The sequence below is a fragment of the Ursus americanus genome, chromosome 7 (genome assembly GCF_024610735.1).
Source record: "Ursus americanus isolate L20-20 chromosome 7, mUrsAme1.1.p, whole genome shotgun sequence".
In the NCBI taxonomy this organism is placed as follows: domain Eukaryota; kingdom Metazoa; phylum Chordata; class Mammalia; order Carnivora; family Ursidae; genus Ursus; species Ursus americanus.
The window spans coordinates 83,992,816-84,011,653 of NC_142133.1; the positions used below are offsets into that span (position 1 = coordinate 83,992,816).

Here is an 18,838-nt window from a genome sequence, read left to right on the forward strand (position 1 = left end):
AGGGGAGCCCGTGCCCTTGGGGCGGGTTTTGGGTGTGGCCGCTCAGAAGGGGCAGCGCGTGATGTCCTGTCTGAGTCGCCAGGCAAGGTCTGGGCTCCTCCAGCTCATGCGGTGTCATGCGGGTGGTGCCATTGGGTCAGGGTTCCTGGAGAAGGAGAGCGGTCACTCCAGTTTAAGGGGAGGTGACGTGGGAGCCGTGGCCGAGTGCACTGCAAGGCCTGAGGCTAGGACCAGGGGGCTCCTTCCTGCCCAGTAGGTGGGTCCCGTGTGCCCTGGGCCAGCTCCTCACCCCTGCGCAGGGCGGGGCCACCCTCGCTGTCCCTAGGGTCCTTTCTGCATCTCGTCACCCTTTACCCAGCCCTCGTGGGTATTTGCGGTCACTGCCCCCTGAACCTTGGGGCCCCTACTGTTCCACAGCTGGAGAAGACAAGTTGTCACCAGGTGGCGGCATGGCTCTCCTACACCGCTGCGGGAACCCTGCTCCTCACGGCCGCATGAGGGTGTCTGCGGCCCAGCGCCGGCTGCTGTCAGTCTTCCCATCTCGCAGAGAAGGGGAGCGAGGCCCCGGCCGCCAGCCCTGTGCAGGATGCCCCACCGCCTGGCTCACGTGTGTCTCTGGTGCCTTGCAGGAGCCAGGAGCCCCCACAAGACAGCGTCATTGCGACCTATGAGGAGCACGAGGACAGCGTGTACGCCGTGGACTGGTCGTCCGCCGACCCCTGGCTCTTTGCCTCCCTGAGTTACGACGGGAGGCTCGTCATCAACAGGGTGCCCCGGGCGCTGAAATACCATATACTGCTCTAGCCCCGTCCCGATCTGTCCTCTGACAGGTTCTCGAAGACGTGAGGCTCTTTGGGGCCCTTTCCAAACAGATCTGTGTCTGGAGAACCGGCACTGCCTGCCTCTCTGGCGAGCCTTGACAAGGAACGAGGGAGCTTCTGCCAACGGCACAGCCGACCCCACCTGCAGTCTCCGCTCACTGGTGACGGAGTGTCGTCCTCACTTGGACGTGAGCCGTGCTGCTGTGGATTCCTGTCTGCCCTGTTACTGTTTGCTTTCTCTGGTCTCTTTCAGGGTGTTGAGACTTTCATTAAAAAACAAAATGAAACAAAAACAACTTTATTTCCATAACATTAACTCATTTTTCTCTTGAGATTAAAAATAAAATAAGCAAGGCCATGCTACACGGGCTCCTGGCTCATTCTTTCAAGAACTCTGCCCCACACAGTCTTGTTTCTGGGTCTCTGTTCATGGCCCCTGTCCGTGTCCGTGCCGAGAAAGGCCGGTGGGTGGGGGGCCGCTGCACCCTTGCGTCCAGGCCCAGGCTGGTGCGGGCCTGAGCCACCTGTGTGTGGACCATGGCATCGGGGTGACCGGCCTGGGGGGCTCTGAGCCTGACAGTGACCAGGTGTCTCCTGTTAGCCTCGGGCGCCCGATCTCATGTGCTGCTCTGTACTGGGGCCTGCTCACATCATGCCGATGGCATTGGGTGTGCGACTCCTCATCCCCGGAAGCCGCGTGCGTGCCCTCGGGCAGCACACTCTCACTCGTGAAATCCCACGAGATGATACTGACCCCCCACTCCTTGGTGATCCCGAACATGGAGCATGTAGACTCTTGCCTGGTCCTCCTCTGTGGGCTGAGGGGGAGGGGAGGACGGGTGGAGGCCTGGCGGGGAGGGGAGGACAGGTGGGATTTGGAGGGGGGGACAGATGGGGCCTGGAGAGAGGGGAGGACAGGTGCGGCCTGGGGTGTGAGGGAAGGACAGATGGGGCCTGGTGGGGGAGGAAGATGTGTTTGCCGAGACCTCAGCTGCATGCCTCTCGTGTGCCAGGCACTGTGCTAGATGCCAGAGGCGCAGGAGAGAGTAAGGCACAGGTCAGGGTCTACCTGGGGTCTACACTGCTGCTGGGAAAGCCTGTCAGCCAGCAGGTTGTGTATCTGTTCTGTTGGACGTAGAAACATAGGCCAGATGCCAGGGGAGTACAGAGCAGGGCTGAGGAGGTATGTGGGGAGCAGGAGTGGAGGGGGGTGCAATCTGATCCTGAATGAAGGGCCTGTCTGAGAAGTGACTGTGTGGGAGAGCTGCGGCCAAGGGAGAGTGTATGCAAAGGCCCTGGTGGGCGTGGTCCGACCAGGAGCACGAGAAGGCTGGTAAGACTGGAGTGGCGGGAGAGGACGGCGGGAGGCCCAACCCTGAGGACAGAAGCTGCTGAGCAGAGGCATGGACTGGTGGCTCGGGACCATGGTGGAGGCTTTGCCTCTGCTTTTGTATGTGTTGCTTCGGTGACAGTCTCTGAACTGAATGTGTGCAGAGCTTCCCAGTCTGTGTTCGGAACAGTCATTACCCCCAAATCCCTGCTGCTCCTTGGGAGCCTCTGCTCCTGCAGCCAGCCCCTGGCAGCCTCCACGCGTTGCCATCCCCTAGTCTGTCGGAGGGTGTCCTGTGCAAGCGACCGAGGCTGGCGCTTTCACTCAGCGCAATGCCCGTCGATTCTTCCAGTCGCTGTGCGCGTTGTTTCTAGTTCCGGGTGGTCACGAGCGGGGCTGCTGTGAATCTTCGCGTCTAGGTGTTTGAACGTCAAATTTCGTTTTCCCGGGCAGGGCTTGGCACGCTGTACTTCGGGCAAATCCCTGCTACCGCCTGCTTTTGTCAATAAAGTTTTATTGGCACACGGCCACCTGTTCATTTACGCACAGCGGCGGGGCTCAGCAGCTGCAGCAGGGACTGCGTGGTCCCCAAAGCCGAGAATGTTTGCCTAGGACCTTTCACAAAGAAAGGGCACTGACCCCTGCCTTAGCGTCCACTTGGAAGCGTGCTGCTGGGCCGGGGAGTGCGGACGCCCCCCTGAGCTGCTGCTGCTCTCTGCCACGCTGGCCCCTGCTCCCTCGGCCTCTCGCAGGTGTGTGGCGTGGCTGGCGGTGGCTCTCATTTGCGCTTCCCCCACGGCGAATGCTGAGGAACGATTGCGTACGTACTTACCATCTGTCTGCGTATCATTCTGGTGAAGCTCGTGTTATTTTAGGGAGAGAGAGTGCATGAGCGGGAGGAGGGGGGAGAATCTTTTTTTTTTTTTAAGATATTATGTATTTATTTTAGAGAGGGGGAGGGAGGGGAAAAGAATCCCAAGCAGGCTCCACGCCCAGCCCGGAGCCTGCCGGCGGCCTGGATCTCACCACCCTGAGATCATGACGTGAGCCGATACCGAGAGTCCGATGCTCAGCGGCGCCCCAGACCACCTTTCTAGTTAAATTGTTCGTTCTTGGTGTTTAAGGACGAGAGATGCCGAGCTCTCCTGTGCTCTGCGCGCAGGTCCTTCGTAGCGCACGCGATGGGCGGGCGCCTCCTCCCGCTCCCTTCTCTTTGCGTGGCTCCTGCAAGCACAGGCTTCGGGTTTGGATGAGGTCCAGCTCACCCTTTCATTCTGAAAGTTTCCTAGTTTTACATTTTACATTTGGCTCTGTGCTCACTGAGAGCTGATTTTAAAAAATGAAGTGTCAGGTTCTGCTCGTGGGTTTTTGTCCCCCAGAGATCTCCGAGTCTTTGGGCCCCTCTGTTAGGAGACTTCTTGCACTGACATGCTTTTGCGCCTGTGTCCGAAGTTCACTGGCCCCACGCGTGTGGGGCGGTTTCTGGACTATCCCGTGGCACCAGTCTCTGTGTCTGTCCCCGGGGAGTTCCTAAACCACCTGGTGGAGACTTTCACGGGCTCTTCCCTCTCTGACTCCTTCCCAGTGCTGTCCGGGCCGCTGGCGCCCCCCTCCTCAGTGCCCCGGCCATCAGATGGGGGCTTTCCTGCCCCTGCTCCGCTGCAGCGCTCCGGCCTGGGCTCCCGACAGGAGGACACGGCTGCAGCGGACGCCCCTGCCGGGGACCATACGCTCCAGGCCATCAGAGAGGAAGGGCCCCTTCCCCAGTCTCGGCTTCCGTGGGCCCCTGTGGCGGCTGCTGTCTTTGCTGCCCCCACAGAATGCGATGAGAGGAAACAAGCCTCTGTCTCCCTGGAATGGCAGGAGACTCTCCGCCGTGTGGAAGTTCTTCAGCCAGAACTGGAAGGCCCGCACCGTGTCCGGGCCAGGGGGTCCCGGGGGAGGAGTGAGCAAAAGGCTCACTGCCACGTCGTTGTCCTGTGCCGCCTCTCCCAGCAGCGTGCAGGGAGCCTTCCCCTGAGAGGCCTGGCCGAGCCGTGCTGTCCTCTCCGGCGCCGGAGCTCCCAGGACTCCGTGATGACGAGGCCGCACGGGCTGCTTGCTGCAGGCGCACCGCGGAGACGCAGGGGGCGCCAGCAGAGGTGCTGTGGAGAGGCCCGCGGAAGGTGGCGATGCCGGAGATGCTTGATTTCGGGATGGGTCTGCAGGTGGGGCCGTGGAATTTGCTGACAGATTAGAAACAGGTATGAGACAAGGAGAGGAACTGGGGAGGGCCTAGCTTTTGGTCAGAGCGACTAGAATGGTTGCAGGGTGGGGGGTCAGGGAGGTGAGCAGCCGGGTTTGGGCTGCGAGTTTGAGATGTTTGTGAGACAGCCCAGCAACCACATCAACCAGTATTTGGATATTTGAGCTGAGCTCCAGGGAGAGGTCATGACGTGAGAGGAGTGCATGGTGAGAGGAGTCTGTTGTCATCGTCGAGCTGGCCTGGGCAGCCTCGGGCTGACCACCACGGGGTCAGTGCTGGGAAGATCAGGGCTGAGCCCCAGCATGAAGCCGTGGGGGCAGGGCCTGCAGGGGAGAGAGGAGGGGTGCAGGGGGGAGGCACAAGTGACCCAATGCATGGGGTGTTCTGGAACCAAGGGAAGCGAGGGTTAGGAGAGGACCTGTCTGCTATCAGGTGTCACCGGGGGCTCTCAGGCAGAGTACATCGGCCTGGCAGCGTGGAGGTCACTGGCATACTTGCACGAGCCGCTGAGTCTGGAAGGGGGTTCCACTCCCCTTGGCTCTGCCGTAGTCGTCTCTGTGGAAAGTATCAGTCAATGCCCCAAAGCTGATCGTCTGTCTCGAGATAAAACACTTGGTGGATATGTGGATGGATAATTGAAATACCACTTCGGATACAACTTGAGTTTTTGTGAAATTCGTGAAAAAATGCAAACTCTTAATTACTTTCAAGAACTGGAAGCTGCAGCTGGGCTAGTTGCAGAGAGGGAGTGGGGCTCTCAGGCCTGGTACACCAAGGAGGGTGCCGTTGTGCCTATAGAAGCGTACCTACAAGTCAAGATAGACCCCATTGCCTCCTGTCCCTAGTGGACGTGTGCCTCCTTTAGCTTCCGTGCTGTCCTCTTCTGTAACGTCGGAGAGCTTTAAAGGCACACCAGCCTTTGGAGGGGGCGTACAGCTCGTCCCTGGCCCCTGGCTCCTGCACTTTGTGGTCCCAGGAAAAGGTGACGAGGACTGTGATGGGTTAGTGTTCACGGAGCCTGGTGGCTTGCCAGGGACGCAGCCTACAGGCTGACCTGATGATGCTGCCCTGTGTGTGATCGCACTTACTGGCTGTTCCGTCAGTCGGTCAGTCTGTCCACTGACCGTCGATCCCCGTGTTCGGAGCCCAGCCTGCCTGTCCACCGGCGTCCCACCTCCCTGCAGTAAGGGGCTCTCCGAGTGAACACTGCTGGCCTCCCTAACTGCGTCAGGCTGTCTGTCAGGCTACATGGCCTCTTCGGACATGCTTTTCCTCCTCCACCCAGCACAACTCTGCTCATTCTTGGAAAGCCGGCTCCAGAGTCCCCTCTGGAAATTTCCCCAAGCTACTGCAGAGTCAGGCCTGCGTGGCGGCTCAGAGCCTTCTCAGGAGGGAGCCAAGTGCCCTGTTCTTGCCGATGTCGTGGGTGCTGGGCGGGCTCGCTGCTCCCCCGGCTCATAGATGCGCCCACTGAATCTGTGTTTCTTGGCTTGGCGCTCCCAGCCCTCTGCAGCCCCGAGCCCTCCCAGTGCTGACCTTTGTGCTGCCTGCAGTGCGGGGAAACGGCTTGGTGCAGGGCTCCCCACGCCCCTTCTCACACGCTTCTGACCAGCCTGTGTTGAGAGTTGTTATGCCACGGCTGGCCGTGTGGCCTTGTCAGTCCAGTCCAGCAAGCATGGATCGAGCAGCTGCTGCGTGCAGCCCGGCACCAGGGACGGAGCTGAAGGGCCCACCGGCGGGCAGGGCCCCCACCTGCAGCTGCGAGTGCACACGCACGGGCCGGGCTGGCGCCATGGCTGCAGCTCGGGTTGTACGGACATCTGGAGAGGGGAGCATGGGCGCTCCTGTTGGGAGAAAGGTCCTTAACCTTTGCCCCTTTGCAGATTGGGAAGCATATTCTGCTGTGGCCCCTCCTCTCGACCCAGCAAGCAGAGGCGCCCCCATCCCACAGGTGAGGGTGACAGTCCTACCTCCAAGGCTTTGTGGCAGTTACCGTCTCCTCCGAGCTGCCATCCCTGGCGTGACCCAGACCGGCCCCCACATCTTGTTTGGGGTACCTGTCACGTGGCCCTGATAGGATGAGCTCAGTCCTAGGGTTCTCCCTCAGCTCAGATCTGGGTTCCAGCTCCCGCGCGTGGGGTCCTTGTGTGCTTGCCTGGGGGCTGCGAGCACCCACCATGGGGGTCCTGGTCCACTTTCCTTCGGGCCATCGGGCCCAGGCTCAGCCACAGGCGGGGCCACCACTGCAATGTGGGGTCTGCACACCGTGCAGTGTCCCATCTATAATCACCCATTTCTTGGAGCTGCGGACATGTCAGTCCTCATGCAGGTGCTCATCCCCTAGACGAGAATGACGGGCAGGGGCACATCGCACACAGCAGCTGTGTGGCCATGCCCACGATCGGGTTGCGTGGACATGGGAGCTGTGTGTCGTGGGGCTCTGAGCAGGAACATCAGCCCCACTCGGGTGAGGGGCAGGTCTCCCCAAAACTCCCGAGTCCTGAGATGAGGACCGGTCGAGGAGGGGCACACACTGCCTTTGAGCCAAGGGGGTGGGGAGCGAGGCTCTGGAGCACTTTCGGGCACTAACGGGGGCTGTGTCGGGCTCGCGGATACAAAGAAGAGCAGGCAGCTGGCGGCCAGGCCACTCTGCCCCAAGGAGGGTGAGTCTCCGGCCCCTCCTGCTGCAGGCGGGTGCCAGGCTGCTTCGAGGCCAGCGGCTTCCTTTTCTGCATACATACTTAGCTAGCGGGCGGGATGCAATTGCTTCCGTCTCAGATGAAGCCAGAAGGCTTTCCCTGCGTCTTGCTGCATCTGGAGCCGGCGTACCCCCGGGTCAGCAGGAGGGAGGGCCGAGGGACAGCTGACCCCGGTGTTGGAGGGGCAAGCAGGCACAAACTGCAGATACCACCCAGAACTTTCTGGGCTCCTAGTAAACCCTTCATCAGGCATCACAGACGAGTTCCCTGACCTCTTCACTCTGCCATCGGTAACAGAGATGGGCCCCGAGTCAGGGTGATGACTCCGTCTCCTGAAGACCCCCCACCCCCTGGCATCATCACATGGGGGGACCCTCCAGGCAGAAGGTGGAGCCTGGCTGAGCCCAGTGGCAAGAGTGGGCACAGGGTGGGGAGAGTGGGTGTGTGCAGGGGCCCGCAGGCTCCCTCCACAGCCATCCTTGGGCCTTGCATGTGTGGAGGCGTGGCCACGTGTGGGGCAGTAGCTCCATCGGGGAAGCAGTGAGGGAGGGGGGAGAAGGCCGGGCCGCAGGTGCTGGAAGGGACAGTGCTGGAGCCAGGCTGGGTGCGAGCCCGGGCAGCGAGGAGCAGGGGTGCCTCTGGGGGTCCTGCTGGGTGCTCCCATAGCTCTGGGAATGGAGGTGTCTCTAAGCAGAGGGGGATGGACGAGGATGGATCTTTGTCTGTGGCTGCTGTTGCCTGTGGTGGGGATCGTGGTTCAGTGTCAGGCAGGGTGATTTTGGCATGCCCTCCAGGTCCATGGTCGGGGGGTGGCCGGGAGGCAGCTGGGGCCCTGAACTGTGACTCTTTCGGTGGCAGGACAGGCCAGGGGGTGAACCTTCCCAGTGTCTTAGCCTGTGGGGCGGTCCGAACAGAATAGCTCCCAGTGGGCGGTGTAAACAGTGGGTGCTTATTTTTCAGGGTTCCAGGGGCTGGGAGTCTGAGATCCGATGCTCTGGAGAGGACCAGGTTCCCGGCTTGCTGTGTCCTCATGGGGAGGGAGGAAGCACGCTGTGTGGGGTCTCTGTTACCGGACACCAGTCCCCACCCCCCTCATCACTCGCACAGGCTCACCCCCACCTGGAGGCTAGGGCTTCAACATAGGAATTTGGGGGGGGGATGCAATTCATCCCTAGCTCCTGGGAAGGAGGAACCGAGAATGGATGCCTGAGAATCACCAGCTCTCTGACCAGAATTACCTGACAGCTGCAGAACCCAGACATTCTGATGCGACAGCCGAGAGAAGGCCTTCAGGGACAAGCTGCTGCTGGCCTGCTCGGCCACATCTAAGGACCACTTCTGGCTCCCTGCTTCTTTCTGGGAGACAGGCCTGAAAACACATGCAGGGGGGACGGGGCCTTTGTCTGCAGGCCTCTCTGGGTGCAGGCAGTGCATGAGGTCTCGGCCGAGCAGCAGAATGGGGCCTCTGGGTCCTGGAGACCAAAGGGAGAGGTGGGGTCTGTGGGGTGAAGTGAGCGCCTGGGCTCACACGGGGTCAGCAGTCCACCTGGCCGTTCCGTGAAGTGAGCGCCTGGGCTCACACGGGGTCAGCAGTCCACCCTGGCCGTTCCGTGCGCCTCGTCCCTCCAGTGTGCCTCGTCCCTCCCGTGCGCCTCGTCCCTCCCGTGCATTCCGGCAGGGATGCCTGCCACCACCACAGTGATTGATAATTCCTGGTTCTTTCTGCACACGCCTGGCAGCTCCTTGCAGAGCCTCATGAGGGACGTGCCTTTGTTGAGAATCCCTAACTTCCCACCCCTGATTGGATGTGTTCCTTAAGGCCAGGAAAGATGTCTATTCCCCTGGTTGTGAGAACAGCATGTTCTGGGCCCTCCTGGGTTCTGACCCTCCTGACACCATGCACGTTGTTTCATAAATGTCAGCAGTGGGAGTGGTATCCACTGACTACAGGGACAGGGCGGGGGGCTCTCCATGCTCTGGGTCTGGCTTTGAGGCGGCTTTGTGCTTAATTCAGAGACTAGCAGGACACTTTTGTGGCTTGTAGTGATCGGCTGTTGTGAAAGCACTCAAAGCTTCTGCGGGGAGCAGAAGCAGCGTGGGGGGGACTTGGGCAAAACGGCCCCATCTCGCGCCGACGGTGAAAACCTAGAAAAACCAGGTTTGGATTGAGACTGGACTGTCGTGAGCTGTCGTGTCTCGGCCAAGCCTCCTCCGTCTCCTGGAGCTCCGGCTGCGCGCTGGGAGCTATAATGGCAGTACTTCTTCGAGGTGGTTGTGATGATGACGGGGCAATGGCCGTGATCTCGTTCCCGATGCTGGGCACAAACCAACCCCACACCTAGTGGGGAGAGGCGACAACCAACCGACTCTGCTCCTGGCTCCTCTGGGATGGGAATTGGGGCAGGGGATGGCTTTGTCCAAGGCCGGGCTTGGCTGCGCTGGGCCCCGGGGCACCCACATGCTGTGTCTATGTGCCGGGCTGCCTCGTGGCCTGGCGGCCTCTTTCCTGGTTGCTCAGGGCTCTGGGGGGGGGAAGTAGTCCATCCTCCGAGGCCACAGTGACACCGAGGTCGTGGTCTGCTGGCTGAATCTGTAACAAGCCCCCCCAGATTCAGGGGAGCTGTAGCTGTAAGGCCTGAAGCCTGGCCTTCCAGGCTGTGTGCCGACACCAGATGTGGGCTGTGACACTCCGGAACCGAGGCCCTCGTGTCCACCTGTGTGCTCAGAGTGTGCTCAGTGAAGGCGTCCGCCACTAACTGTCTCATCACATCAGCTCTTTCTCTGTTGGACTTGTCCATCCTTTTTAACCATAGCGCACACGTGGGCAGGGATTTTTCCGTGCAAAGACTGCAGCGTGGGGATGGGCCTGTCTGAAACCCACACCCTGCCTGCTTTCTACTTTGGGGGCTAGACTGCTGTTTGGGCAGCAGGGGTGGAGAAATTGCTGCAGGCGTTTGGGAACAGATGTCTATACCACCTGGAACCTGGAACCTCGTTGGTGTTGGGCCAGCCTGAGGCAGGCGTGTCTCCTCAGAGGCTGCACGAAATGTCCCGGTGAGTCTCTGGAGGGACAGCTGGGGCTCGTCCTCCTTGGTGGGGGCTGGAAACACAGGGCCCTGGCCCCTATGCACCCTGCTTTGGAAGCAGACGTGGCCCCAGGGAAGGTGCCCACTGCTGTTCTGGGCCAGCGCGGTGGGCTGTGTGCACATGGGGGCTGCGAGGACCCTGGGTGTGCGAGGGGGAGGCCCAACCACTGGCCTGCAGTTGCTCGTTCTCTCCTCCCTGCAGCCCGCACACCTCTGGCTCCAGCAGGTCGTTCAGATCCCAGCGCCCGTGGGCGGGTGACCTCTCCCCTCACCGCCTTGCGGGGCTTGGTGTGGACTGTGAGCGGGGCAGTGCCTTCCTGAGGGCAGGAACCAAGGCCAGTCCCTTTTTCTTTCTTTCTCTCTTTCTTTCTCTCTCTCTTTCTTTCTTTCTTTCTTTTGCAGGTTAGTGTGTGTGTGGTTTAGTTAAAAGTTAATAGATTTTTAAAAAGTCTATTAATTAAAATTTTAAAACTTTTAAAGCAGTTTGGGGTCACAGAGAAGTTGAGCAGAAGGTACAGTTTCCGTGCAGCCCCTCCCCCTGCGTGCCCCCGACGTCTCTCCGTTAGTAACGTCCACCTCTGTCAAGTAACAGTTTGCCGCGACTGGTGACACTATATCGCGTGTTGTTGCAGCTGCGGTCCGCACTGACGTCAGGGGTGAGCGGAGACAGAGGCGCGGAGTCACACAGAGCAGTGGCGCTGCCCCGGAGACCCTCTGCTCTGCGCCCCCCACCCCGTCATCCCCCCCAAGCCGCTGCCTGCACGGCCCCTCGAGTCACGGGTTTCAGCCTTTCTTAGCCCGGCTTCTCCTCCTTCCAGACACGGCCGAGGTTCCTCCGTGTCTTCCCATGGCTGACCCCTCATGGCCTTCTGGTGCCGACTGGTAGTCCGCTGTCTGCGTGGACCACAGTGTATTTACCCTCTTACCGTCTCGGCTGCTTCCAGGTCCTGGCACCCCATGTGTGGGGTTTTGTGTGGACGTGGGTTTTCAGCTCCTCTGGGGGAATGCTCTCTGACCCCGTCGTCGGGGGCCTGGCAGGTGCATGCTGAAAAGACGAGTGTGTCCCGTGAGTCCCCCCTCCTGCACCACACCCTAGCAAGTGCCGACTCCTTCCAGCTCCCATCAGTCACCCCCAGTCCCGGCTGCACCTCTGCCTCTCCCGAGCTCCTCAGAGCAATCTTGCCCAAATGCAGACTTGACCTTGTGACCCACACACTCTGGGGTATCAAGCCCTTCATCTGAGGCAGGCACTGGGGCAGATATTGGTGCAGATACTGGGGCGCGTGTGGGGTGGGCACTGGGGTGGGTGGTACTGGGGTGAGGGTGTCTGTGACTTTGTCAGAAGAGGACAAGACTCTCCCACCTGGGGGGCTCTAGGCACTCATGGGACTGGAGCGTCAGACGGGCGGTGTCTCTGTGATGCCACATGGGGCCATCGTTCTCTCCATCTTGGGGTCCCCAGGCTGGGATAAAGGGGCTGTTGCCCTCTGTGAGGTGATACGGCTTTGAACCCATTTCTCCAGCATCTCTGCCGTCTGCCCGGCTGGCTAGTGAACCCCCAGCAGGACGTCTGTGATAACGAGCCCCCACCTCTGCCTGGTCCAGACCATCATTAGCTTCCTGGGGACGGGTCTGTGGGGAGAGGCCGTGGGTTGGGGTCCTCAACAGAGCCAGAGTCCTGCTCTGCTTCCTGGTCCCTTTCTCAGGGACAGTTGGGCACCGTGTGAGGTGTGGTACTGACCTTCTCCATCTGGGGTGGGGAGGTCGTGTTCAAATCCACATGAGAGAAATGGGGAGCAGGACTGAAACCTGAGCCCCCCCAACACCACTATTAGAGTCCCTAATTGCGATGGCTCCCTCAGAAGCCCACACACACAGGAAGAACGTTCTTGTTTGTGGCCCCGTTGGGGAAGCAACGAAGGCCAGGTTGGACCTGGCAGTGGGCTTCCTGTGTGTGGCGGTATTTGTGGTTCAGGGACGGGGTGAGACCGTGGCGCAGAGCCTTGGGTGTGAGGGGAGGCGTGGGGCATCACCTTGATTCTGTCACCATGAGTCGCTCCGTCGGCACAAGCTACGACCCACACCCTTCATGTGGCCAGTGGCCACGCCACAGACGCCTTGTGTAGAGGGAGCAGCCGAGGTGCAGGGGCGAGTCCTGGTCCCTAGCAGAGGACGCCAGGTTCGGGGAAGTTACCTCTCCCACTCCGCCCTGCTCCCTGGGCAGCTGGAGGGGTGGGGGCCACGGTGCCAGCACCCCGGGCTCGGCTCACCTGCCGTCCGAGGGCGTGGGCGCACCTATGCAGGCTGACGACCCATCTGGAGTGTCAGTGCCACGAAGGGAGACTGGGACATCCTGGACGAGGGCGGCTCCTCGGGGCATGGCGGAGTCTGAGGCACGCGGTAGGAGCGTGGTAAACCCTAGCCACCGAGGGAGCGTGGAGCGGCACCCAGTGCCCCGCAGTGGCTGCGGAGCCGGTGCTCGGGGGCAGGGAACGCAGACGGCTTCCCAGGGCCGCGGTCCAGTGTCGGATGGGAGGCCTTGTGTGTGTGTGCCCGCGCTGTGCCATGCCGTGACCCCCAAGCCCTCCGTGCCGCTGTCCAGCACACGGCACCACAGCCCCCTTCATGGGCCTGTTGGCTGGGCAGCTTTCTTCCGCTGCTGTGTTTTAAGCCGCAATAGGGAAACGGTATTTACCGTCATCCTCCAGGAACAGAGCCAAACCGGGGTAAGGAGCTTAGCAGCTGGCTTAGTCTGAACTGTCAAGTTGATGGCCCAGTCCACTTTTTGATGTAGCTATGATGGTTTTAGGAGATTTAGACATGAATTTTTACAGCGTGAAAAAGAAAAATAGAAGTGAATATATGATAATGATGAATCCTTCAACTTTGTGTCTACAGTTGCTTCTAGGTGTGAATTACTGCCTGATCATCCACGCCCTATTGTGTCTTCCTGCCTAATGAGCGTGTGGAGTATGGTGGTGTCAGGACTGCCTTTTTCTTGTCATTTGGTGTGGCTCACGCTGCCTGCGTGGGGGGCAGGAGAACCCGGCTGTGGGCTGGGGACGCTGTCTCGGGTGCCTCCAGGTGGGCAGGCCACAGGCTGTCAGCTCCCGGGGCCACCAGAGGATGGGCTTCTCCCCTGTGTCTCAGCCTGCGATGAGCGTTTGTGAGACGTGGCCCAAGCGGACATCGTATCTAGGTGACAGCGGCCCTTCCCATTTGCCTGATTGATTTCACCCCTGCCCCATGTCCAGAGTGTGGCTCCTGGTTGAGTGCGGTGGGTGCCTTGGGACAGTCCTGCGAGGTGGGCCTACTCAGATCACAGCCTGAGCAAGCACTTCCTGCTGGCCCTGCCCGGAAAGCAGCCCCCCTCCGCCCCGGTGTCCCCGTTGGCCCTCATTTCCACTCCTCCCACGACCCTCATTTCCGTCCCCCTCCCCGGCATCCCTGTGACCCTCATTTCAGCTCCCCTCCCTGGCATCCCCATGACCCTCATTTCAGCTCCCCTCCCTGGTGTCCCCGTGGCCCTCACTTCTGGCAGTCCCATCCTTCCTTTACCAGGGCGTGTCCCGTCTTCTACGTGGCATGAGCTCCTCAAGGACAGAGGCCCCTGACCAGCACTCCTGGTCTCGGACCCGTGTGTCACTGTGGGCAGGAGTGTGTTGCAAGTACGAGGGACGTGTCACAAAGCCACGTGGGCAGTGTTACTATCAGACTCTTTACTCTAAGGAAGCAACGCACGAGGCATCTCCTGAGCAGCGTGAGGCACAGGCCTGGCTGTGGGGCTGGTACCGTCGAGTCCCTGCTCCCGAATACATGAGCAGAGCAGCCCACTCGCCTGTGGACACATGGGGCTCAGCGGCTCCTGAAGTACCCAGGAAGAAGAGCCAGCTCTGGGGACAGAGGGCGCAGGACCAGGATGAGCAGCGGTGCCAGCGGGCAGCCACACAGAACGGTGAGGGGCTGCCCGGTGCTCTCTCTGGTGGCGCCTGTCCATTGGCCCTCTGTTCACTGCTTTCTGGCCGGGGCACACGGATCAAGTCCTTTGCCCCCTTCGGGCCTTCACGCGCAATGTGGGAAGTGGACCAATGACCTCAAGGCTCCTCCAGCTCCTACTTGGCTCCCATGCCTGTGCCCTGGGGGCTCTTGGCCGGGTACCCCCAGTGCTGCCCCCAGAGGGCTCAGAGTTAGCAGCCCCTCTGGCCACCCTCCCGGGCTCTGACTGTGGCCTGGGTCCATCTACGCGTTTCCCTGACGGCAGCACGGGTGTCCTGGACGATGGTCCTGAAGCCCAGCGGCGGCCTCACCTTCCCCGTGGGTAATGCAGAGGAGAGCCGTTGGGTTGGGTTTGTGTTTAGCTAGCGGCTTGTGCGCATGTGTTTTTATACGGGAGACTCTGCAGTTGGCCATGGGGAAGGATTCCTTTTGTTTAATTTATAATCAGACAGACGAAGACAAGTGCGAAGCGGCAGCCGGCCTGCGCCAGTGCTCAGGGCGCAGCGTGGGTCCCTGGCGCTGCTGACCGACGGGACCCTGGCAGGAGGGGCCTGCCCGCCCTCAGCTCACCTTTTGCGCCAGACTCCAGAATGACCTTGGATGACCTTTCAGTGAAGCGGGCACTCGCCTCCCCAGCCTGGGGACATCTCACACGTGCCTGGCCAGTGCGTCAGCCTCAGTGACTGCCGTCTGTCATCCGTCCCCCCGTTAGCGTCATTTGGTGCCTGGAATGGGTGTGGTTCAGCAGCCGGACGTGGGTCACGATTGGGCCCCTTGACTATAACCCGGAGACTTTGGGCGACGTCCTCATGCCGGGTGATAGTTTCCCACAGACCTACACTGTACGAGGCATGGAAGGTGCCCGCAGACCAGCCCCGCTGGCCAGGCAGATGAAGGGCCTGCCAGGCCGTGCCTCCGTCTCCTGGGCGCCGGTCCCCGTGGCGGTGGGCCGGGCCCTGCCTCACTCTGCCGTCTCCCGGGGAAGCCAAGCATTTCAGCACCTCTGACCTGCCGAGGGGCAGGATGACGGAGTGACACTGGCTGGTGGCGGTCAGTCCTGGGCATCGTCCTGAGCTCAGCTGCCCACCCTCTGTGGACTCATGAGAAACCCCCGTGGAAGATGTGGTGGCATTAGGGTGTACGGGGCTCAGACGCCATGGAGGGACAAGCTTGAGCTCCCCTGTGCGGGTGCCTGGGGAGGCAGTGGGGCGTCCTGGCCCACCCCCCTGACCGGGCCCTCCCGGCTGGCTCACCTGGCCTCCCCAACCAGGGAGGCACAGAGCGGAAGGACTGGTTCTGCCACGTGCCAGGCCCCAGGACCAAGACAGGGTCACTGAGCTTGTCCGCCTCAGCCTTCTCCTCTGTGACGTGGGTATAAATGAAGTTAAGCGGCTGTTGACCACCGAGGCCAGTAAGTAGCAGAGGGTGTACTTTCCTGCGGACTGAGGCCCACGGGGGAAGATCCAGAGGATCGCTGGCCTGTGGGGCCATCTGTCACCTCTGTGTTTGCTGACGAGGCTGCCACAGTGCAGGAGGGTCCTCGCCACGCTCGAGATCCAGCGGGGCTTCGCGTGTGACGTGGAAGGTATTATACGAAACGTACGGACCGTGGGGTCAGGACGCCGAAGGAGCTGATGGACGAGGAAAAGCCCCAGCAAGGCTGCGAACTGGGGAGGCTGGCTCGGCCCCGCACACCTTCGCCTGCTGCTTCTGCCCTGGGGAGTCATCTGTGCCCATGGGCCCGCTCCCATCGCCCACAGAAACCCATCCTCAGGAAAGGGTCACGGTCAGCCACCTGTGCTACGGCAAGCGCGTGGACTCCGTGTGGCCTCCAGGGCAGGCAGAGCCTCCTGGCTCGGTGCTGTGGAGGCCCTCAGCCCTGGGGGCCAGGCAGCACGTGGGCGGAGGCCGGGGTGCTCCCGTCTGCAGACACACCCGAGCGGCTGCCCCCACCAGCACGCGGGGCGGGCAAACCTGCGGGGAACGGGAGCATCTGCCTTCCCAGACACCCGCCAGAGGAGCGCCAGGTGGAGGCTGAGGCTCTTTGTTCCAAGCAGGGAGGGCTTCTTGTTCAGCGTCCTCGAGGACAGAACACATCCATCTAGGTGATTCTCATCTGGGAGGGCTCCGGAAAGGAGCCTCTTGCTCACTGAGCAGTGCTGGGACATGGCACCGTGACTCCGAGCGAGCAGAAGAGCTGCAGCTCGCTAGCCCCCGGTCTAAACCAGGGGGATGACGGGGACACGGCTCCGGATGTTGAGGCTCTCATCGTCTCACTGAAAGCTTCTAGCGGCCCCCAGGGCAAGGACCGTGTTTCTGGCTTTGTAGTTAAGCACGTGGTGGGTCTGGGCCCTGAGAGGCTGGTGGGTTTGCCAGAGCCCCTCAGTTGCTGGGGTCAGAGCATAGACGAGTCGAGTCTGGTGGCCTGGCCACACGGCCCTCCTCTGGGCACATGCACCCGGGTCAGAGCCGCCTGGCGGGTGCACACGCGAGCCAGCACGGCGGGCAGAAGCGTCCTGGCGTCCTGGTTTTACTGGTGCGCGCTGTGCATCTCGCCTCACTGAGCATCTGCCTCGCCCCCCAATCCCCATGCCGTTTCCCCTGGAAAGGACGGTGGGACACGCAGGCTGAGCCAGGGAGGTGACAGAGTGGCACGGGGCACACAGCTGACGAGCTGCGGAGTCCGGCCTGTGTTGGAGGAGAGGGCTTGTACGGCCTCCTGTGTCTGTCCACGGGGCACGCGTCGTTCAGGACTGGGCAGGTGGTTGTGTCTGACTTCAGGCTGGACTGGATTTCTACCTCATTTTTAATATCGTGAAGTGGTTACCTCGTCACATGGCTGATACTCAGAGGTTTGAGACCAAGGTGTGGAAGGAAGAGTCTGATTGCTGTTCTCTCTGTTCCGTGGAGGTGCCTTAGTGAAGCGTGCCCTGTGAAAGCTGTGCTTTCAACGGACGCAGCTGGAGGGTTGGAGGGTAAGTACGTGCCCGTGAAGCCGTCACCATCCCATCAAGGCCATAAACCTGTTTCTCACCCCGCAGAGTTTCCTCCCACCGCTATTGTTATTACGTGTGTGTGGTAAGAGCACGTAACCAGAGACCTACGGTCGTAGCAGATTTGAAGCCGTATGCGGATCTCCAGGGCGCACGCCCCCTGCAGACCTGCCGTCTGTACCCTTAGACCCACACTTCCTCGCCCCCGCCCCCAAGTCCTCAGCAGCCGCTCTGCTCTCTGTTACTATGAGTTGGACTGTTGTAGATTCCGCCTGTAAGTGAGATGCTGCCGTGTTTGTCTTCCGGCGCCTGGCTTATTTCAGCTGGCACCATGTCCTCCAGGTCCCTCCAGGTCACGACGGTGGGGTTATCTTCTTTTCTAGGGCTGCATAATGTCCCGCCACATGTGTATACCACACCTTCTTTCTCCATCCATCCATCTTGTTGTGAATAATGCTGCTTTGAACCCTCTTCAAGATCCTGCCCTCCATTCCTTTAGAGAGACACCCAGAGGTGGGATTGCTGCCTGTAGGCTGTTTCTAAGCAGCCCCCGTGTTCTTTTCCACAGTGGTGGCACCAGTTTGCATCCTGCCAACGGTGCACGAGGGCTTCCCTCCTCCCCGGCTTGCCAACACCGGTGGTCTTTTTTTGTCTTTTTGATAATGGCCTTCCTGAGTTGTGAAGTGACAGCTCATGGTGGTTTTCAGGGGCATTTCCCTGACGACGAGTGACAGTGAGTACCTTCCCACGTGCTTGTTGGACACGTGTGTATCTTCTTTAGGGAAATCCATATTTAGGTACTTGGCTGATTTTTTTTTTTAAGATTTTATTTATTTATTTGACAGAGATAGAGACAGCCAGCGAGAGAGGGAACACAAGCAGGGGGAGTGGGAGAGGAAGAAGCAGGCTCATAGCAGAGGAGCCTGATGTGGGGCTCGATCCCATAACGCCAGGATCACGCCCTGAGCCGAAGGCAGACGCCCAACCGCTGTGCCCCCCAGGCGCCCCGGGGTGATTTTTAAACCAGCTTATCTGTCTTTTGTGCCGCTTGCCTGTTTGCTGCTGTGTTGTCTGAGGTGCTTATATGAGCTGGACGTCGGTCCCTCTCAGGTACGTGGTCTGCGCACAGGCTGCTGCCATCCCATTTTGTGGATGGTCCCCTCGTGGGGCAGAAGCTTTGTATGAAGTGCGATGTCATACCATGTGCTTATTTTTGCTTTTGTTGCCTGTGCATTTGGGATCATGTAAAAAAAATTGTTGCCAAAATTAACATCAAGGATCTTCTTCCCTGTTTTCTTCTAGGATTTTTACCATTTCAGGTCTTATGTTTAAATCTTTACTTTGTTTCAAGTTAATTTCTGTGAGTGCTGTAAGGTAAGAGTCTAACTTCATTCTTCTGGGTGTGAATACCCCGTTTTCCCAACACTGTTCACTGAACAGACCATCCTTTACCTCTTATGTGTCTTTGGAGACTCTGTCAAAGATTAGCCGACCATACACATTTGGGTTTCTTTCTATCCCAATGTTTTATGTGCCTTTTTTAAAAAAAAAAAGATTTATGTATTTATTTGAGAGCGCACGCGCGCGAGAGAAAGCATGAGTGAGTGAGGGCGGGTGAGCAGGGGGAGGGCAGGGGCGGAGGGAGAGAGAGAATCTCAAGCAGACGCC

The 18,838-nt window shown here is 60.1% G+C and overlaps 1 protein-coding gene across 2 annotated transcripts in view; it reads left to right on the forward strand.

Moving 5' to 3' along the window:
- Positions 1 to 1,184, forward strand: part of EIPR1 (EARP complex and GARP complex interacting protein 1) — a 121,001-nt gene extending 119,817 nt beyond the window's left edge. For both annotated transcript variants that reach the window (XM_087863898.1, XM_045788892.2), the window contains one exon: positions 630 to 1,184. In XM_087863898.1, coding sequence (XP_087720024.1) covers positions 630 to 804 — 175 coding nt within the window. In that variant the 3' untranslated portion in view covers positions 805 to 1,184. The remainder of the gene's footprint in view (positions 1 to 629) is intronic.
- The last annotated feature ends 17,654 nt before the right edge of the window (positions 1,185 to 18,838 follow it).